Genomic DNA, 23,361 nt, shown 5'->3' with positions numbered 1-23,361 from the left:
TGAGTGTAATCAAAGCATACATTTGGAAGCATACAGACAACCAGTTCTCTTGTGCACCGCAGGTCTTGCCCTTGGTGTTCCATAATTCATTGAAATGCTAACTAGTGTTCTGCAGACAGTGTTACATGCAAAGTAATTAGCTTCTGTGGCAAATAATAAATTCACATGTTATTCTGTATTTCCTAGCCTTTTATCTATGGTTTATTTATTAAACTGCTCAGAAACATTTTGCCCAGCCATAGTTCATCCACGTTTGCTTCTGACTTACCCAATTCCTCCAGCTCAGCTGTCATGGACTTGGACCGTAGGGTGAGTGTGGTGCTGGGTGCTCTCTTTGGAGGTGGGGGAGCTGGAAGAAAAAGAGAGGTGACCTTACATGTCTTATCCAGCAGGCGGCGAGGATCCGGAAAGAGCCGGCGTTTTTCCACAACCATCTCATCATACTCCCGAGATGAGGGGTCGCACTGCGCCAGCAGCTTCCCAACCCTGCACCGAGATTTCATTCTTGAGGCCTATCACTAAGATCCCTGGCACAGCCATATAGGGTGAAGATTGCACTGTAGCTACTTAAGACATCTTCACTAGCATATATCTGTCTATAGCAACAGATTCTTGTAATGTAGATTCCCTATGTCTCCTGCAGTAGCTGTGGTCTTCAACAGTGCTTACTACTGGCTGCTTTTTTCTCTGCTGTCATTTGTTATCTTTCATCTATTTCTCCCTCTCTATTACTCTTTAACTTCTATCTTTCTTAATCCATTCACTCTATCTCTCTCTTTATGGTCATCTTCTCTCGCTGTCTCTCCCTCCCTCTATTCTCGATGCTCTGGGATGCAGTTCTCTGTTCTTGCTGCGTTGCCATGGCAACCCTCGCTTCACGCTTCAGAGGGAGGGAGAGCGAGAGACAGGCTATGCCACAAAGAGACAGTGAGAGCTAAGAGCTCACACTATATAGAGACAAAAAGAATGAGCTATATAGAGATTATACAATTCCTCAGTTGTATGGAGACGCAAAATGTGTTTTACAAAGGCAATTAAAAAAATGGAACTCCAAATATTTTAATCTGCAATCAGAAATGCAACAATGTCAAGAAGCGGAAAGTAAAAATAATACAATATACTTTACAAATTATAAGATACTAAACAAAGGGGAAAAAAAAAATTTTTGCTCTTAAATGAGACCAGATAATTTTAGCAGTTGTACTATTGTAAATGACACTGAAGATATACAGTTACTGATGAGTTATGATTGTACTGTATATATATATATATATATATACATATATATATAATAAGATTTTACCTACAAACTTTAGAAAAAAAAAATTCCGTATATGTTTTCAAAATCTGACAAGATTTAACTGATAAAAACTGAAAGTTCAATTTGGCTTTATTGTTCTAGTATTGGATTACTGTGACATCATCTGGGCGGCTAATACATGAAACATTTTTTTAATCAGTTTTATTTTAAACATAAAAATGTGCAGCATTTGGTCAAACATCCAATACTCAGTTTGTGTTGTGCCACTATTAGTTGACAAGTTATGTTATACTCCCAACAGTTTAAAGCGGGACTAAACCCTCCAATCGTTTTCAGCCAAGGAAGCTGCCATCTTAGCCTCTGTTTGATCTTCAATTGCCATGATGCTGCACATTTGATTAGTTATGACAACATTTGATGGTTTGACAGTTTGATTGAGAGCACAAGCAAATGTGACAGTTACATTTTCAGCATGTGCTGGGAATTAACTTTTTTAAACTGTTAAATCAATGGGTTTAGTTCTGCTTTAGGGTTGGCAAACAACCAGAAATGGTGCACTCAATCACAATACCCAATCACAATACAATAACCCCCCAAGGGATTAGTTATTGCAATAACTTAGCACATATGTACATTAGTAATGGAAATATATGTTGAACCAAAACAAAGGAAAAGCTGTGTACATGAGCATCCCAGATGTGTACACAGTAGAACTGTCCAGAATTCAATAAGACCCAGATACAGTGCTCCCTATCCATCAGCCATTGTCCCCAGAGTTTTTCAAACTTTGAATAGGATCCATATTATTCTCCATCAACAGATACATGTTCAATGTTGCTGGTTGGTAGGGGGAAGAGGATATTTCTGACTCATTGGTATGAGCTTCTGAACTGGCATCAGAGCCCTAGGAATAGCCAGGTATGCATTATAATGCATATATATGCATTATAATAGCCAGGAATGCATTACGAACACAGGGGTTTTAGGAACAGGAATATGAAAGATGGACTCTAATTTTGAGGCAACTGAGTGCTAGCATTGTTTAAATTCTGGGCAACACCAAAGCATATGTAAAAGGTCCTCATGGTCTCTTTCCATCTGGGACAAATGGTTATGGAGGCACATCCTATTTTTAAACATGGAGCAGACGTCAAATGTGTTCTCAAAGCTATATAAAGCTGGGGTAATAACTGAGTGAGGTTAAATGAGATTAAAGGAACATTGCTAAGAGCAGGTAATCACTGATCTGCATTATGAGTACCCAGGTCAACAACCCAGTGTTCCCAAGCTTTTGCTGGGTACATTTTGCAATGCCCGAATAGGAATGTAGAGTAACAAGTTGAAATTAATCTATTAGACTGAGTAGTTCTAATGATCACATCAAGGAAGAGTGAATAATTTATATTCCAAGGTCTGGTGTCCCCTTGGGACTGGACAGCATGTCTCAGGTGTAGGAAAAAAAACATGGTATTAAGGAGATGAAATTGGTGCTGTAGTTGCTCAGATGATTTAAATACACTATTAACAATCAAATGTTTACGTTTGGTGACCCTATATCTGGCCCACAGCTCGGAGCTATCCAGTTAAGCAAGTTCTGGAAGACACCGATTGCACATTAAAGTGTTACTAAACCCCCACCAGTAAAATCAGTCTGTATATACAGAAAAACATGCTTGTTATACTCACTGTGGAACCTAAGGGGTTAATCCTCTGCATTGTGTAGAAATGCTGTTTAATCCTGAATTCTCTGATCCTTCCCTTCTTACAGTTCCCCCCTCTTATCTCCTATTAAGACATATATGTGGAGTCACTCTGCACATGCTCAGTTTGGTGTATATTGCTAGCAAGTTTTTTTTTTTTATTGGAAGAGTGCATGTGATCAGCATAGAACCAATCACCACTGTCCAGACAGAGGTACTGCCTCTTCTTACAGCAGGATGAAAACTCCTCCTACAAGCTTTAACATGTGCTCTGCTGGACACAGATAGAAGTCATAAGACTGTTCTAACTGCTGATGAGAAAAGGTATTTAGCAGTTTATATTTACTAAAACAATTGCATTTCCATGTTCTGTGTACTGTGAGAGATCAGGTATAGTGAATGTATGGTCCTGGGCTTAGTAACACTTTAACTAGTGTAACTAGCAAAGCTACTGGTGGGGGGTTAGCAGCAGCTGCAATGTCAGAAGGATCACCCCAATACATTAAGTGCTGGGCCTGTGCAGCAAGATAGTTAAGCCTAGGATTTGGTAGAGCTATTTCCTTATCAGTTTTCAGATTCTTAGGTTGCTTCCGGCAACTTTTAGGCTGCTTCCGGCAACTTTTAGGTTGCTCCCGGCAACTTTTAGGCTGCTTCTTATTTCAGAGGAAACTCCTGGCATATAGTGTTGACAATTCAAAACAATTTGGTGGGATGTGTGATGGGTGTTTAATGCAAAAAAGATGAAAGGCTGGGGCATAAGAACCACCTTAATAAAGTTTGTCTATCCCAATACAGACAGAGGGAGCATGAACCATGTTGGGGTAAGATTTAGGTTCTCAAATTAATTTAAACAGGAAGCATTTCTAATTGACTATACTTTGTTTCTGTTACAGCTGCTGTCTTTACAGAACGACTCTAGACTGTCATTTTCACAGTTGAGAATTGCCAGCAAGTGCGAGAGGAGGGAGGGAGTAGACGAGGGCTATGGATGTGCTACACACATGCTGTGTACTTCCATGATGTATTTAGGGTGTCCAGTTTTCACATTTTTAATACGTTTTGTAACAGAAAATATTTAGGGGACATGTATTTGAGCACAGAGAGCAGATATTAGTTTAATATTATCAAAATAATATATATATATATATATATATATATATATACATACATATACATACACACACACACACACACATATTTTTATGATAGTCATGAAAATCATATTTCATGATATTCCTTAGTTGAGCATTCAGGGTTTTGGACCACTAAATGCATATGTAGGTTTCTCTAGATGCCTGCATTTTACTTATTCTTCAATTTAAGTATCATGAAGTAAGCTCATGAAAATAATAGACAAAAATTGACATGTATATTCTAGTATGCAATAAAATTAGAGATTTTGCTTACAAATTTCAGTAATTATTTTAAAATGCAGATTTTCACAGTTTTGACTGGCTTCTGTCGACAACTAATTTTCTTCAATACTTGACGATTTTTTTTTCTACCTAATGTACTTTATGCCTAAATCATAAGCCTGCGTGGATTAAGGATCTTCCTTAAAGTATATAGCTACTTTTTTGGCTTTAGATAGAGTAGAAAAAGGTTGAAATCCCTGTCTATATATTTTTCCACTAATACAACAGCGAGAGTAAATCTCTACAAAGTAAAAGAAATCCCTCTCTTAAACCATAACAATGCAGTTTCCCCCGCAGCCTCTTAAATACATACTTGAGCCCAATCTTGGTCCAGTAATCTGCATGAGAGCCGAAGCTCTCTCCACTCACTCGCTCCTCATTGGCGCAGATCCAGCAGCAGAAGCCATTGGCCAACTGTGATCCTCCGGAGCTGTGGGGGTGATTCAATCTGCTGGAGCTGTCACAGGCACTTGTCAAAAGTGCTGATTATGCTCGCTCTTTCTTCCCCCCTGCTCCATACATAAAAGCTGTATCAATTTTCACAATGAAAACACTCTATGACTAGAGGAAAGTACCTTTCATTCATCCACCCATTCTTCATTCATTGAGTGCGTTTTACTGTGGGAAGTGATAGTACAGCTTTTATAAATAGAGCTGGAGGGCAAAATGGGTGGGCAGAGTCTCAGCTGTGATGTTTCAGTACTGCACAGGGAGTTATTGGGGTAAGCAGAGGAATACAGATTTCAATGAACATAGCAGCCACCAGCACACTTATCCATCAATGTAAGAACTGTCCCTGATGCTGAGTAAAATAAAAATATTTAAGCAAACTTGAACTTTAATGACAGATTGCTAATAGAGAAGGACATATTCAAAGAAATGCTCCAAAACCCTGTCCACCACATATGACCCATCCTACTAGACTTTTTTCCCCGTAGGTTGTGAAGCCAGATATACTCACCTAGGTCTCCGTCTTTAAAGTCCCTTGCTGCCACTGTTTCCTGAATCGGGGGACTACAAATTCAGTGGTACAATGAAGCCCAAGATTGCTGGTCCCATTCCCTCCCCTCTGCTGACATCAGTCCACTTTTGGATCCTGAAAGAACCCTGGCTGATGGATATCCAATTGGAAGTGTCTACGTCATGCAGGTACTGACTTGGACTTCCGAAAAGGAATCAAAACAGGAAGTAAACAGAAGAAGAGAAGGGGCCTAGTCATGTGGTAAGTAAAAGGGCATTTATATAGGGATTGTTTTTCTTTGATCCAGCAATCAGAGGGGAGTGGGAGGAATTGATGGGTGGAGAGTTTGAAACTGATTCTGCAGAGGAGCTTTAAACAGCACAATGGCAAAAAAGGCAGGGTCTGAACATGCAGGCCTCCTAAAATACAAACATTAAGTTGGTTATTGGGGTCACAGAGTTGACATTTTTAAGTGTCTTTTTTAGCACTGTGTATAAGAAAGAACACAATGGTACTTAAATACATCATGATGACAATGCTGACTTAAAGTGTATCTACAGCTTAAACTTTTTTTTTCCTTAATTTTGGAGTTAGAACCCCGTATGGTTTTACTGACATGAGAGGCTTCGTTGAAGAGCTTCTTTCACTTTCTGTCAGGCAAAAAGATTATCTCCGGGACAGGAAGTGAGGAGATATATGTCTAACCTTCCTATTCTATTCAAAACGAAAAATTAAAAAATAAAAAAAGTTTGAGTATATACACACTATAACTAAGTATAGTATACTTGATGTTGATATTGAACAAAAAGCAGTAGATCAAATAAATGTCACTAAAGTACCTAAAACACTAGATTTCATCCACCAGCAGTCATAGAGCTACAATTAGTTTTAAGAGATTGTTTCTAATTTTACACTTTTTAATGGCTGGCATGGTACTTGTGCAATGATGAGAAGAAAATGGAAAACTATGAATGACTGGCAGCACAGATGTCATACATTTATACCTTTTTGGACAGGCTACTTTATACCTTTTTGGACAGGGAGAGAGTTAGCAACATTCATTAAAAAATAAAATAAAACAGAGTGTCGATTGGCAGAGACATATTATAAAAACTACAGATTTCTGACAGATTATCTCATAATTATTAATAAGAGTCCAATTTGGAGGCAAGAGGCAGAATTTCCAACCAGAAATTGTAAATAAACTTGCAATTTTGTGCACCAAATTACAGAAATTGTAAGTATTTTCTAAACAGAATTTCATCCTTTTTGAAAAAAGGAAACTTTGGAGACACAGAGTCTGCTTTTTTCAGCCATAAAATTGTATGTGTATAATTTCTGAGACACTACTTAATAATTTTGCATTTGATTCACATTTATACATCGTTTTTAATAGAAGGTAATTTAGGATGCTGGGAGATTTCAGCCACCAATACTCAATGAAAGTGTTATTTTTCTATGACACAATAATAAAATGGTACAGTACATTGCTACACAAAATTGCATGTTTTTTTAACAGGAGGTAATTATAGAGAATATGGAATATTGCAGCCAGAAAATGTAGCACTGTAAATTTTCTGAATGCATAGAATCTAGTCATTTTAGGATTTCATTTCAGAAGCAGGGAGAAGCATATAACAGCCCAAAATTATATATTTTTTTTATTTTTTAGACATAGAATCTAAAAATTACACAGATTTGATACACAGAATGTAAATATTCTATGTTTGTGGTAAATTTAAAGGTAGAGAACAGGCAGGCTTCATCTGTAAATCCAAACTTTTATTCCCATTGTGACAAAGGGGAAAAAAGTTGTACAAATTATCAGCATATTTTATAAAGTAAGTTTTAAAGGGCAAAATTCCAGTGGTTGATACAGGGACTGGGCAGTTTCTATGTAGGGAATCACTGTTTATCCACACTACTTTATCCACTCCCGCCCGCACGTTCTCAGGTTTGAGTGGAGATATCTGGATGATGCCTGCAGCTACAGGCATCATCAAGATATCAATTTTTTTTGCCGGCGATTCCCTGCAATGTAAAAGCCATCCTAGTGGCTGATTCGCTGCTGGATTGCTTTTACAGACAGCGGAAGGGGATGACCCCCCCCCCCAGTGCCCAATGGCGCCTCTCCGTGTTCTCCCGTGTGATCAGGGAGCTGAAGAACTGATCTGGCGGTGCCGGGTTACCATAGAGCTGGCCATGAACCGCATGGTCCCCGGCCTTCTCAATGGCCCTGACGTCACTTCCAGCTCTGGCAGCTGTAAACACTGCCATTTTTTTTTTGCTGGAAAGCCTGAGTTCATTTTTTTCTGATTTCATGTTTTGCAGCATAGAGGAGAGATGTGTGTTATGGACCCCAGATCTCTCCATAAAGAGGACCCATCATGCCTTATTGCTATTATAAGGGATGTTTACATTCCTTGTACTAGGAATACAAGTGATCAAAAAAAGTTAAAAGGTAAAGTGTAAAAATAAAATAAATAATAATAATTTTTTTTAAAGTGCCCACATCCCCTTGTGCTCGCACACAGAAGCAAATGCATATGTAGGTTGCGCCCACATATCTAAATGGTGTTCCAACCACACATGTAAGGTATCGTCATGAACGTTATAGCCAGAGCAATCATTCTAGTGCTTGACCTCCTCTGTAACTCTTTGCAACCTGATAGAAACAATCCTGCAGTGCACAGGATGTACTTTGCTTACGAAAAATTCACAGTATTTGCAACTGTGAAACAGATGTGAAAACAAACATTAGGTGTGTCAAATTAAAAGTGCCAATAAAAAACAGCAGCAATGGCCTTAAGATAATGGTGGAAGGCCTACAACGGTGTTAACTGTTAACAGCAGATTTTAACTGTTCCAGAGCAGCAGTGGTTGAAGGAGGTGTTAATGATGGCCAGTTGTGCTCAAGGAGGCAGAAGATGGCAATGATGGCAGCGGATGTGATTCAACTCAGGCCTGTGGTGGTGTGGTATTGGAACATTTTATCACTGTGCATGTTCTGACAGAAATTTTCTCAATTTTCCCTGTTAAATCAATCTTTCTAAAATATTCTTCTAGTTTCTTTGAATCAGCTAGGGCTTCTGACAATGCAGTTTTTTCTATTTTTCTGGAGGTTGTATTTGATAGAAATATGTCTTTTTTCACCAATTTAAATATGTAATTATATAGCTTTCATAATGTTTAATGCCTCTTATAAATTTACATGCATTAGGGAAATGATTTATCAAATGCTTCTAGGAAATTCATTTTACATTTGGTATATAGACAGATTCAAAGCTGAGCACCTTCAGAAAGGTTGCTGTGAGCAAACTATAGGGAGCTGAGAGTCACAAAGGCTGATTTGGAATCACTGTGTGTAGGCAACGAATTTGGAAATGCCATACAAAACAAGCATTACATTTACCATGATGCCTTTCACTCACCTCTAATACAGGAAGTAAGGAGAGCCTATCACACAAGCAGAACATTTAAAACTATCTTTCACACATTTTATTTGTGTTCCTCAAGAATAATTGTAGGTAGATCCAAAAAAAGATCTAAAATGCGGAGGGACCGGAACTGATAGATAATGACAATGGCAGGGCTACCGTTCAAGTAACATGCAACCATCTCCTTTCTCTCAGTGCAAGTTCTCGATTTGTGGACTGTATAGTGCAGCGGTAGCTCTGCATAAAAAGTAGATCATATCCTGACTACAGACCAGAAGTTGATTTCAGTTTTTCTAATCATAATAATAATATAATAAAATTGTTGGTGAAAAAGTAGCGAGTGTCTGCAAAAAGCCACTATTACTATTGCTATGCCAAATTCACCAGTGTAACAGAAAAAGAGTGACTAGGTAATGAATTGTTAAAAATGACTAGTAATCATTTAAATATAAAGCACAAAACACGCACACGTATAATAAAGTATAAAAACATGTCGAAATCCACAAAAGTGCCTTATATATCTGGATGCACAGCAGAAATGACATCAGAGCACATTTAAGTTTGCCACATGGTCTGGAATATTTGCAGGTTTAAATATTTACAATCTACAGGGTATCCTACCCACAAAACCACACTTTAAAGTTCATCTCTGGGAACAGGAAAAATGCCCCCTTGAAGTAGAGCTGTCCCTGCAGGGGTTAAATGCTTGTTTAAGTCTAGGGGACAAAGAACAGAAGTTTTATTTCCCCCAATCCTCCACTATCCCATCAGCCAGTACTCTCTTCTTCCCCCCTATGCTCAGCAGTGGACTGTCCTTCGGCATCTTCATGTCGAATGAAGGGCTATGGGCTCTACATTGGACGTGGTGACGTCAGAGGACCTGTGACCACCAGAGCACAGGGAGAAAGAGAGCGAGGCTGTGGGGACCTGTCTTTTAAAAAGGGCAATATTTTTTTTCTAGTCTTGGATACAGTGGAGAGGGATTAGAACACCTGTCAGTTTTTTATTGCTGTCTGTGTCCCCATTAGGCATATTCACCCCTCTATTTGTTCCACTATAACCAGAACAAAAATAGCAGGGAAACCGTCTAATGGGGACACTAGTTCTGGTGACTAAGATAACAACAAAGGATTCTCTCACTTTGGCAGGATTTCCTCTCACTTCCTATTGTTGGATTTGGGATCATGGGACACAGGTGGCACTAGAAAAGTGCCAGAGGTTAAAATCCTCTCTGACTCCAAAATTAAAAAAAAATAAAAAGTTTTGCCTTTAGTTTTAGTTTGAGCCTTTAAGCCTCGTAGCATGGGGGCAGCCCCACTGCAAGGCACCATTTTTCCTTTTTCTGGAGATCAGCTCTAAATCGTTTATAGGGAAAACTGTCAAGAAAGCCAAGCTCTGACAAATACCTAATTTTGAGCATATAAAACACCAGGGGTTAAATATTTATTATGACTATAGGACTACAAAAGTTAGAGGAACCTAAAAATGATTGAACCTCAAATCATCATTCATGACACTAGGATCGTTGGTTCGGCTCCCAACCATGGCACTACCTGCGTGAACTTTTCATGTTCTCCCTGTGCCTGTGTGGGCTTTCTCTGTGTACTTCGGTTATTCTGGTTTACTCCCATACTCCAAAGAAATGTTGGCAGGTTAATTTGCTCCTGTCTAAATTGGTCCTAGTATGTGTATGTATGAATGTGAGTTAGAGACCTTAAATTGTAAGCTCCTTGAGGGCAAGGACTGATGTGATTGTATAATATATGTAAAGCACTGTGTAAATTGATGGCACTATATAAGTAACTGTAATAAATAAATAAATAATAAATACCATGAAACATATTTAAAGTTTTTGTAAAAGCTCAAGATTTATTAGAATGCACGAAGGTAAAAATCCTTCTGTGTGCAGCAGTGCCCCCAGCCCCTTCAATACTTACCTGAGCCTCATCGCAATCCAGCAATGTGAACAACAGCCTTAGCTGTCCCGGGTCTCTGCCTCCTCATTGGCTGAGACAGCAAGTGGGAGCCATTGGCTCCCATTGCTGTCAATCACAGTGAGTCAGCCAATGTGGATAGGGGGGTGAGGCCAAGCCGCAGAAGGTGGCCCCATAGCATGCTGCTTGCTATGGGGCCACCCAACAGAAAGAAGGAGCCAGGAGCGCTGGCGGGGGACCTGAGAAGAGGAGGATCCAGGCTGCTCTGTGCAAAAAATTACCCTTTAGAATCGCTTTAAAATGCCAATGTGCATCAACAAATTGGTTCTTAGATATAATCATTAATACTTGATTTAGATAATTAGATTACCCTAGCGAAGATTTAAAATGATATTTTATTTGATATCCAAGCTGAGCAATTCATATGCTACATAGACTACAACATAATGTCTCCAGCATATTGGCAGGTCCACTTTAAAAACCAACAAAAAGCAAAAGCACTGAACAGACTGAAGGAGATATACTACTTCTCATGTATCTACAACTCCAATTCCAAAAAGATGAGACCCTGTGTAAAATCTACATAAAAGCAGAATGCAATGAAGTGCAAATTTCATAGACCTGTATTTTATTCACAATAGAAAACAGAAAACATATCAATTGTTTAAACTGAGAAAATGTACAATTTTAAGAAAAAAATAGTTTTGAAATTGATGGCAGCAACGTGTTTCAAAAAAGTTGGGACAGGACAACCAAAGACCAGCAAATACATAAGTGGTACTAACAAGGAAGAACATTTTGCAACTAATTAGGCTACTTGGCAAAAGGTCAGTAACATAAGTGGGTATAAAAAGGGCATCTTAGAGAGTCAGCGTGTCTCAGAAATAAAGAGGGTAGAGGTTCACCAATTTGTGAAAAGCTGCATCTAAAAATTGCAAAGACATTAAATATATCATCATCTTCAGTAGGTAGATGATGATAAAAATTGCAAAGACATTAAATATATCGTCATCTACAGTACATAATATCATGAAAAGATTCCAAGAATCTGGAGAAATCTCAGTGTACAAAGGACAAGGCCAAAATGCATTATCGGGTGCCCATGATCTTTGAGCTCTCAGATGGCACTGCATTAAAAACAGACATGATTCAGCGATGGACATCACTGTTTGGGCTCAGAAATACTTCCAAAAATCACTATGAACACAGTTTGCTGTGCCATCCAAAATGCAAGGTAAAGCTCTAACATGCAAAGAAGAAACCATATATATACATGATCCAGAAATACTGCCATCTTCTCTGAGCCAAATCTCATTTAAAATGGTATTTTGCAAAGTGGAAACTGTTCTGTGGTCAGACTAATCAAAATTTGACATTCTTTTTGGCAACCATGGGTGCTGCATCCTCCGGAATGAAGAGGAGAGGGACCTTCCAGCTTGTTATCAGTGCTCTGTTCAAAAGCCTGCATCTCTGATGGTATGGGGGGTGTATAGAATGGACAGCTTGCACATCTGGAAAGACACCAACTATGCTGAAAGATACTATATATCCAGGTTTTAGAGCAGAATATGCTCAGACAAGAATGAGACAACATCCAGCAAATGGCCTCCTCAGTTCGCAGACATTTAGAGAGTGTTGTTAAAAGAAGAGGGGATGCTACACCATGGTAAACATGGCCCTGTCCCAATTTTTATAAAATTGGGGTTATACTGCTTTTTATTGCCCTGTCCAAACTTTTTTGAGACGTGTGGCTGTCATCAAATTCAAAATACCTTATTTTTTTCTTAAAATTGAACATTTTCTCAGTTTAAACATTTGATATATTTTCTATTGTGAATAAAATATGAGCATATGAGATTTGCAAATCATTGCATTTTGTTTTTATGTAGATTTTACACAGCGTTCCAACTTTTTTTGGGTTTGCGGTTGTAATATCACTACTAGAAATTGAAAAATCACTACTCTGAATTTCCTGTGTACCCTCTAGTTTCGATTCCTATCTGTCCGTGGAGGTCATATTTTGAATCTAGACAGTTACTGTAGGACAATAAAGATAGATCTTAGTATTCAAGCTTCAACACAGGAAGTTCATTATCTATAGAACATAAAATGGTCAAGGCTATGAGAAGGATTAGACAAAGACTGAACCACAATAACAAAGAGTATACACACATAACACTTCAATGAACTTTAAACAAGCTGGGTGGGGCAACCAAGGATGGAGGCAAGATAAAAGATTTTGGAAAAGATAGAGAAAAAAAAAGGATTATATATTAGCAGTGCCCACCTTTGAACTACTGAACTTTGTTTGGGGAGTTACAGATCCCAGATGTAGCTTGCACAAGCAGTGGAAAAAGCAAAAATCCTGGGAGAAGAATTGTGGCTAGAAATATTAAACACTGTTACTAAGCCCAAAACACTAAAGTCAGTCTGTATATGCAGTAAAGCATGCTATTTAAACTCACTGTGGAACCTAAGGGGTTAATCCTCCACATTGTGTAAAAAAACTGTTTGATCCTGTCTTCTCTGATCCTCCCCTTCTTCCACTGTCCACAATTCATCTGCTGATAGTACAGAGCTCCAATAGACACTCTGGACATGCTCAGCTTAGTGTGTATTTCTAGAAAGTTGTTTTTTTTTCTTTATGAGAGTGCATGTGATCAGCACAGAGCCAGTCAGTCTGTGTCCAGACAGAGGGTAAGGAGTTATGCAGTCTCATCGGATAGTCAGAGCAGAATTAAAATTCCAACAAGCTTTAACCAGTGCTCAGCTCCACTGCCCCCTCCCTCCTAGATTGTAAGCTTGAAAGAGTAGGGCCCTCTTACCCCTCGTACGCTGTCTGTTTTTGTTGTACTGCGCCATGTATTGTCCCCCCTATTGTACAGCGCTGAGCAAACCCTTTGGCGCTATATAAACTCGATGTAATAATAATAATAATAATAATAATAATATATCATTTTACCCCTATACAAATCATCTAGTCAACTTGACTGTATAATTTTGTCTCTGGGTGGAAGCAGGAGCACCCTCTGGAAACCCACCAAAAGATGGGCATTATATTCAGTCTGATGTACAGTACAGATTAACCACTTGGCCACTGAAATTGTCCATAATAGGTGATAGATTGCAGTAATCTAGTCGAATATACAGATATCTAAAACAGATAGAGGGTCATATTTATATATCCACTTATTTTATTCAAGTTTTACTAAACCCACAACAGTAAAATCAGCCTGTATATGCAGTAAAGCATGCTTGTTATACTCACTGTGGAACCTAAGCGGTTAATCCCCTGCATTGTGTAAAAAGGCCATTTGATCCTGTCTTCTCTGCCCCTCCTTTTGTTCAAACGTCCACGTCTTATCTCCTGATAAGACAGACAGGTTGAACCCGTATCCATTCTGCACATGCTCAGTTTGGTGTGTATTGCTAGAGAGGTTTTTTTTTTCTTGGGAGAGTGCATGTGATCAGCACAGGGCCAATCAGCATTGTCCAGACAGAGGTCAGGGGTTTTGCATTCTCCTAGAGCAGAAAGGAAACTCCTCCTGCAAGCTGTAACCAGTGCTCTGCTGAACACTGATAGAAGTCACAAGACTGCTATATACTGCTGATGAGATAAGGTATTGAGCAGGGTATATTTACTAAAATATTTGCATTTCCATGTTCCAGTGCATCCAAGACACCATGTGGTTTATTTACTAAAGCTGGAGAGTCCAAAATCAGACTCCCTTCTGCATAGAAACCAATCAGCTTCTAACCTCAGCTTGTTCAATGAAGCTTTGGCAATGAAACCTGGAAGCTGATTGGTTTCTATGCAGAAGGGAGTCTGATTTTGGACTCTCCAGCTTTAGTAAATAAACCCCCATGCCTCTGACTGCTAGTCTCATGAGATTTGGAGTGAAGTTTGGTAACACCATCCTGTTTCTCCTTCATTCATTCTGTAAATTTGTGCTTCCTTTTCATCAAGATGGCAGCTCTAATATGAGAAATAAAAGCCCTAGTTCTACCAAAATAGATGCTCAACACACAGAAACAAACACAGTCCAGAACAAAGCATGGTAAGACACTGGGGAAAAGATCAGCTGCAGGGAACCTATAGACAATACAGAACAGCTTTCACAGTTTAGGGAAACCTTTAAGGTTAACTTATCTCAGATCCCAACAACTCAAATTGAGCATATGAAGCTCAGCCTGTCTGCGTACTCCAATAAAGGACAGAGAGTAAGATATGGAATGACTTGAGGCCAAGCTCAACTTTTCCTAGAAAAGTTACAATTTGCATATAGTGACCAATAGTTTTGGATTTACTAATTTTTTTGTCACTTTTTTTTAATGCTTTTGCATTTTTTCATCATATACTGTTTGAAGTGTCCAGGTTTGTGGCAGATTTTCTTTATGCTTGTTGATTTGTGGTATACCATAACATTTACAAATAAATCAACATTTCCCTTCAATTTCCCACTGAATCAAACACAGAATAGAATACACATGGAACTTCTGGTAATATCAATGTACAAAAGAGGTACATTGATATTACCAGCTAATCCTTGTTAGTCATCACAAAACAATGAAGACAAGCTGCAGTGTGATCATTTTAACACCTCAAGTGACAAGGCTAAGCGAGCTCTCTCCTTATCCCTTTCTGTATGAAAGAATATGTCCTTGTGTTTTACCCAAAAGCCTCAAATAATACAATTCAGTAAAAAAAAAAAAAAAATCTGAGAGCTATCAAATGTATTCCTAAACCTAAACACTTCACCATGTGCATAACATGATAACAGTCAGTACAAAAAATAATTAGAGACAATGGATGCACAACTAATCTATACCCGTGGACTCAATTTAGCGGTGTCTTTTATAGTGATGAATAGAGGACAAGCAAACAACCAGAGAAAGCAATGGAAAGAGCAGACCTCTGAGCTTCTTGCACATGGACAGACAGGTCTGTTGAAGAGCAACAATTATGTGAGTAGGAGGAATAATTGGACCCCCATGGTTAACCTCAGATTTAGCATTAAGAAAAATGTGGAAAATGCATGCACTTTTTATTCTCTACCGCAGAATTACAGATTACAACACTGTCAAACCTAGTGATAAACATTCAACATTCATGCTCTTGGACGAGTTGTTTTTCTATGTTGTATGATGTTGGCTAAAAAAATCTGTCTGGACAAACAAGGACCTTTATTGTCTAAGAGCCTGACAGTTTACTATGATTAGCACAAATTTGGTGTGTAAACGACAGGCTATTTTGTACCTAGGCAGGAGGGGCATTTATTGTGATCACTCAAGATCACACAAGAGAGAGAGAAGGCCACGGAAAGACTTGTTAATAATAAAACTTGATATATGATGTTGTTAAAGAGGTATTGTTCAGTCCCTTGGTATGCTAACAGGCTAAACAATAACTCACGTTATTACAATAATGATTTCATTTGCTTCAGCCAACATGTCTCTTAAAGTTACTCTACATGAGGAAAGTAGGGGGGCTGCCTTTGTTGGCCTACTTAAAAAATGCCAGTTGCCTGATTGTATCTGACTTACGTACTTTTGAATCACAAACTCAGGATAAAAATGCTTTACAGCAAAACTAGACTCTCCTATCCTGTAAAGTTGAAGACGGCCTAATCTTAACCTCTATTAAAATTTACAGTTGCCATGGTGCTCCAGCTACCTTATCAATCAGACTTGCAAATTGAATTCACATGATAGAGTAGGAGAGGACACTAGTTTTGGTGGTGGACTAAAACAGTCAATATATACAAATAGTTTAACCCCTTAAAGAATGAAGACTGTACTGCCCTTAAAAGTAGGCCACAAGGGTTATATAGTTATATACAGTAGTAGATAAGGTTGAATAAAGACAGTAATACATCCAGTTCACCCTGGGTGTGTGTATGTGCGTATTTACAGTATGTCACTTTTCCATTTTTCATATCCTTGTGCATTGTGTTTGATAAGAAACACATATAAAAGTTTTTTTACATTTATCTACACTCCCCATTGAGACCACCAACTGTGGAAGGGAGTTCCACATCCTTACCATTCGACCAGTAAGAAGTGAAAGGGTGAGCAGTTAGGTGTGCCCTGTACTCAGAACAATGCAACTCCAGATGTGGGATTAGGAACTTTTTTTTGAAAGTGTAAACATTTTAAATCAAGGCAGCATGTTTTGAGGGAATTGTCTCCCTCCTCTTCAGGGTTGTTGGTGCATGCTTATGGATGGGGGTGTGCTGCAAAGTGGGTCCTAACTTTTGGACTGTAGTTTGGCAGAGTACTGACTTGCACTAATGCAGAAGGCTCTACTCTTTACAATAACAGTAAAGAACCCCTTATGCAGTTTAAGATTGAACCGCTTCTCGTCCAACTTCATCATGCGGTCGTATGTGTTGTCGCATGTCTTGTTTATAAATTTGTTTCACAAAGAATTTGATGTTTTAGGTTTTTCCTAAACCTAAATTTTACAAGAAAATATGGTAGAAGTACAAGGAACATCAAAGAGTACAGAGGTGAGGTCTTTAAAAGGATTTCACCATAGTACACAGCATAAACTGGATATAATGAATTATAAGGAGACAAAATCTCCATGGCTCGTTTAAAAAAAAAAGGAAATAGATGGTTACATCAAGGAGTGCTCCATGTTATCTATTGTGGGCACCTCATACATAATTTGAAGGGGGAAGAATAAAACACTTCATGAAGAAGTACTGGGACAAAAGGAGGAGCAAGAAAAAGTGGGATGTGCAGAAGTGGAAAAGTAGAAAAGATCTGGAATGGAGAAGGAGAAAGGAGTTTGCCTGGGATGGGCAAAGAGAGGAGGGAAGGGACAGGGGAGGAATGGAGTAAGGATGGAGCCCATGTGGGCCAGTGATTGGGGTGCTTAGGGTTAATGACAACATTTTTCAGACTGAAGCAAAGTTTGATCTATATTCAGGTGAGCATTATATTCATGGGTCCCAAACCTTTAGAAATTTGGCATGGGAGTCTTCGAGGATAGAAGTGAGCTTCTTGCGAACCATGGTCCCCATTAGCCTTTGCTGGACCATGGCAAAAGTGAGGTACGATTGTCTCCAGGCTCTGGCCTTTAAACTAGTTTTCTCTGGATTGCAGTAAGAGTTGGGATTAGTTTATGCAACAGGGTCTCCCAAGAGTTGCCAGCTAGTTAGATGTTCAAAACTGACTCAATCATCGAATACCATTTAAAGATATATATTGCAATCAAATTCCCTCTTAAACACCTATTCCTCAGGGACGATACCCTAAATTTTTTAGTTGTTCCTCATAACTGAGGTCCTCCAGCTCTCTTATTAGCTTTGTTGCCATTATCTGGACTTTCTCTAGTTCAAGGACATCCCTGGATAGGAGACCAAAACTTTCCTGCATATTCAAGATGTAGCCGAACCAAAGTTTTGTAAAATGGTAGAATTACAGTTCAATCCCTTGAGTAAATATTTTTTTTAATGGTGAGCAGAGTTTCACTTTAAATTGTAAAATTAAGCATTTATGGTGTACATATTTTAAAAACATGTATGTTATAGGAAAGCAGAAATGTTTTCAAAATAAACCTTCGGATCCATATAATGCAAACACTGTGTTATAATGAATTTGCACATATATTTACAGCCATGTCACAGTTTCTTTGAGGTGAATAAAGCAAAAAGAAGTCATCCCAAAGTACTTTGGAGAACAAAGTGTTTAAATATGTTAATCATAAAAGTTAAAATGGTTAATTTAAGTTACTATAGAAACAAGCTTTCAGGATAACTTAGACCCCTTTTTAAAGTGTTACTAAACCCACAACAGTAAAATCAGTCTGTAAATACAGTAAAGCATGCTTGTTATACTCACCGTGGAGCCTAAGGGGTTAATCCTCTGCATTGTGTAAAAAGGCTGTTTGATCTTTTCTTCTCTGTTCCTCCCCTTTTTCAAGCGACCAACACTTATCTCCAGACTGAACCGTAGGCATGCACATGTTCAGTTTGGTGTATATTGCTAGAGAGGTTTTTTTTTTTTTTGGGAGAGTGCATGTGATCAGCACAGGGCCAATCAGCACTGTCCAGACAGAGGTCAGGGGATTTCAATCCTCCTAGAGCAGAAAGAAAACTCCTCCTACAAGCTTTAGTTAGTGCTGGGCTGGACATAGGTAGAAGTCACAAGACTGCTTTAACTGCTGATGTGAAAAAGTATTTAGCAGTTTATATTTACTAAAATAATTGCACTTCCATGTTCTGTGTACTGTAGGAGATCAGATATAATGAATACAGGGTCCTGGGTTTAGTAACACTTTAAAGCTTTATACATTTCTAAAGAAGAGATCTAAGTTACCCTAAAAGCTTCCATCTTTAATAACCTAAGTTAGCCAAAAAGGGTATCACTCAAATGCACCAAACTCCGTGTAATTATCAATAGCTAACACAGTACATTACTATTTCATAGTAATAAAAATGTTGGTATACAATAGCTGTTTATTACTATTATTACATTTATAGGTTTGCTTTATTGCAACTTGAATGCATGCAATTTTTATCTGATGCACGTATGTGTTTTTCCTATCATTAACTAAATTTCTTTTTTGCTTACTACTATCTTACAAATATTTGAAACTTGATTTCCCTTAAAAATATCTATAAAATTCAGCATTAAAATAACATTCTCATATCAACTTTACTCACATCAAATAGAGGCAGACATTATGTAAGGTAAACCAGATTTTCATACAATGTAACCATTAATCATTAGGAGTACTGCTGTTACATTGTGGAGAATGATGACCATGGGCAAAGTACAGAAATTCCTAGCAACCTACCAGATTTCGTTTTACTGCATTCAGATTAGATAAAGATTATTTCTTATTGGTTGCCAAAGTTTTAGGAACTGCAAATAAAAGGCTAAAAGTGCCGCTAGAGAAGAGAGGAACAGGAAGCCCCAAGCTAAGTGCAGTATGTAACAGTAACATTTAATTCATAGGAATAAAAACACTCACAAAAGCAAGAAATAAATAAAGCTCATCTGTCTTAGAGATGTAAAACCACTCTCAATCCATAATGTAGGATATCAGCAGTGTATTAAGATGACAGCAGGATGGAAAAAGCCTTGGGTGCAGTCTTCCTGAGGCGTATTGGAGGACAGAGGAGCCGATGAACAGTGTCTGTCCCTGGAAGAAGCCGGAAATGGCCGAACAACCAGTGTAGAACGCACTGGTGGAAGTGACGTCACCAGAAGTCTCCAAGGGTCAAGTGTCCGGATAAAACAGAGAACAACAGAAGCAACAGGCTACACGCTCGGAGCATCTAGCTCCTTCTACAGGTCTGTTACTGTTACATACTGCACTTACAGTATATCACATATTTGAGTACACCCTTCATATTTTTGTAAATATTTTGTTATATCTTTTCATGTGACAATGCTGAAGAAATGACACTTTGCTGCAATGTAAAGTAGTGAGTGTACAGCTTTTATAACAGTTTAAATGTGCTGTCCCCTCAAAATAACACAGCCATTAATGTCTAAACCCGCTGGCAACAAAAGTGAGTACACCCCTTGGTGAAAATGTCCAAACTGAGCCCAAAGTGCCAATATTTTGTGTGGCCACCATTATTTTCCAGCACTGCCTTAAACAACTTGGGCATGGAGTTCACCAAAGCTTCACAGGTTGCCACCAGAGTCCTCTTCCACTCCTCCATGATGACATCACGGAGCTGGTGGATGTTAGAGACCTTGCGCTCCTCCACCTTCCGTTTGAGGATGCCCCATAGATGCTCAATAGGGTTTAGGTCTGGAGACATACTTGGCCAGTCCATCACCTTTATCCTCAGCTTCTTTAGCAAGGCAGTGGTCGTCTTGGAGGTGTGTTTGGAGTCATTATCATGTTGGAATGCTGCCCTGTGGCCCAGTCGCTGAAGGGAGGGGATCATGCTCTGCTTCAGTATGTCACAGTACATGTTGGCATTCATGGTTCCCTCAATGAACTGTATCTCCCCAGAGCTGGCAGCACTCATGCAGCCCCAGACCATGACACTCCCACCACAATGCTTGACTGTAGGCAAGACACACTTGTCTTTGTACTCCTCACCTGATACTCCTCACCTGATACTGATACTCCTCACTTGATACCATCTGAACCAAGTAAGTTTATATTTGGTCTCATCAGACCACAGGACATGGTTCCAGTAATCCATGTCCTTAGTCTGCTTGTCTTCAGCAAACTGTTTGCGGGCTTTCTTGTGCATCATCTTTAGAAGAGGCTTCTTTCAAGGACGACAGCCAAGCAGACCAATTTGATGCAGTGTGCGGCGTATGGTTTGGGCCCTGACAGGCTGACCCCCCACCCCTTCAACCTCTGCAGAAATGCTGGCAGCACTCATACGTCTATTTCCCAAAGACAACCTCTGGATATGACGCTGAGCACGTGCACGCAACTTCTTTGATTGACCATGGTGAGGCCTGTTCTGAGTGGCACCTGTCCTGTTAAACCGCTGTATGGTCTTGGCCACCGTGCTGCAGCTCAGTTTCAGGGTCTTGGCAATCTTCTTATAGCCTAGGCCATCTTTATGTAGAGCAACAATTCTTTTTTTCAGATCCTCAGAGAGTTCTTTGCCATGAAGTGCCATGTTGAACTTCCAGTAACCAGTATGGGACAGTGAGAGCAATAACACCAAATATAACACACCTGCTCCCCATTCACACCTGAGACCTTGTAACACTAATGAGTCACATGACACCGCGGAGGGAAAATGGCTAATTGGGCCCAATTTGGATATTTTCACTTAGGGATGTGTTCACTTTTGTTGCCAGTGGTTTAGACATTAATGGCTGTGTGTTGAGTTATTTTGAGGGGACAGCACATTTACACTGTTATACAAGCTGTACATTCACTACTTTACATTGTAGCAAAGTGTAATTTTCTCAGTGTTGTCACATGAAAAGATATAAAATATTTACAAAAAATGTGAGGGGTGTACTCACTTCTGTGAGATACTGTAGCTTGGCGCCTCCTGTTCCTCTCTTCTCTCCTGATCTTTTCACAGAGCTTGCCCTGCTCCTAAGGATGGCTGCTGCTACCATTATGCCTACCCCAGAGACTTTTTTTATCAGACTTTATTCATTCTATTTATACTATATGATATATGTAGTTATCATGTGCTGTTGCCATATGCACCTGAGCCATTATTCATCATAAACTTGTGTATATGTGACACTTATACTCCAGTATCTCCCCCCCTTTTTGAATTGTAGTTTATATATAACCCTGTGTGCAAGAATTTTCCCCCATAAAGGTGCCACTAACTGCTAGAAAACTGAAATTCTGAACGTAAGCAATTAAGTCTTCTTGTTTTTATTATAATTTAATTCAAAAAGATACATATTAGGTAGAATGATATAAAATGCTTCATCCAGTTCATTGAACGCTTTCACTATCAAATGTTTTCATAAAATTCAATAAAAAGAATGGTCAATTATGTTACTGAGTCATGGTTACTTATTTTTGAACAAATTCTGGCATTTGTATATCTCCAGTAACTGTGTGCAAAAGCATTTCATACTGTTCCAATATTAGAAAGTAGTAACACAGCATTTTTATTAGATGTATAAGATTAAGGCACTACAGTTGATGTTTAAACATGAAAGGGATGAACTTCACTCATTTGTGATAATCACAGATATCTGTCAGAACTAATTAATGTAGGGATGTAATTTATGAGCATTGTAATACGAATTAAGAATTCATAGTACTAAACCAGATGCAATATATATAAATTTAGTTTTTGGGTTTAGATACACTTTAAAAAGATGCTATTTATGTCATCACTTCATTACAGTCAACAAAAGATGTATTTTTATTCAATCATAGTGAATATGGAAATGAATGTCATTAACCACTTGACCTTGAAGGTTTTAGCCCCTTCATGACAGGACATGTTTCGCTATTCAGCACTGTGCTACTTTATTTGGCAATTGTCCGGTCATGCTGCACTGTACCCAAATGCAATTTTCATCATTTTGTCACACAAATAGAGCTTTTTTTTGGTGGTATTTGATCACCACTGGGTTTTAAAAGTTTTGTGATATAAATGAAGAAAGACTGAACATTTTGAAAAAAAAATATTTTCTACTTTGAATTAAAATGAAACATATCCGATAAAAAAAAAATAAAAAAATCTACTTTCTTCATAAATTTAGGCCAAAATGTATTCTGCTACATGTCTTTTGTAAAAAGAAAAAAGTATATATTAATTGGTTTGTACAAAGGTTACAGCGTTTACAAACCATGGTATATATACTGTAATTTACGAAGCTATGACGCTATACTGGTAACAACGGTGGTCAGCGACTTACAGTGTGACTGTGATAGGGTGGCGGACAATTTGGCACTATCAGACACTATCTGGGAGTATTACTAACTGGCACTTTCATCGCTAGTGACACTAATACAGGAATCAGTGATATCACTGTACACTGAAACTGTACTAATGACACTAGCTGAGAAGGGGTTAAGATCTAGAGGCAATCAAGGGATTAAATATGTGCCTAACAATTTGTAATGTGTGTGGGGGGCACCTATGTGTGAAAACGTCGATTGGGATACACATGTTACATATCGCCATGTATGCCAGAGTGAGACCAATAATTCTAGCACAAGACCTCTTCCGTAA

General features: G+C 38.6%; 1 protein-coding gene across 3 annotated transcripts in view; it reads right to left on the bottom strand.

The window, feature by feature from the left end:
* The window catches only part of SHANK3 (SH3 and multiple ankyrin repeat domains 3), a 464,876-nt gene that overhangs the window by 43,145 nt on the left and 398,370 nt on the right, over window positions 1–23,361 (bottom strand). For all 3 annotated transcript variants that reach the window (XM_089655308.1, XM_089655310.1, XM_089655309.1), the window contains one exon: window positions 269–349. In XM_089655308.1, coding sequence (XP_089511434.1) covers window positions 269–349 — 81 coding nt within the window. The remainder of the gene's footprint in view (window positions 1–268; window positions 350–23,361) is intronic.

Source organism: Staurois parvus, unplaced genomic scaffold, assembly GCF_062004578.1.
Source record: "Staurois parvus isolate SC_StPar_1 unplaced genomic scaffold, SC_StPar_1.0 ptg000832l, whole genome shotgun sequence".
NCBI lineage: Eukaryota > Metazoa > Chordata > Amphibia > Anura > Ranidae > Staurois > Staurois parvus.
Note: the sequence above shows the minus strand (reverse complement) of the source record. Positions and strands in the feature narration are given on the sequence as shown.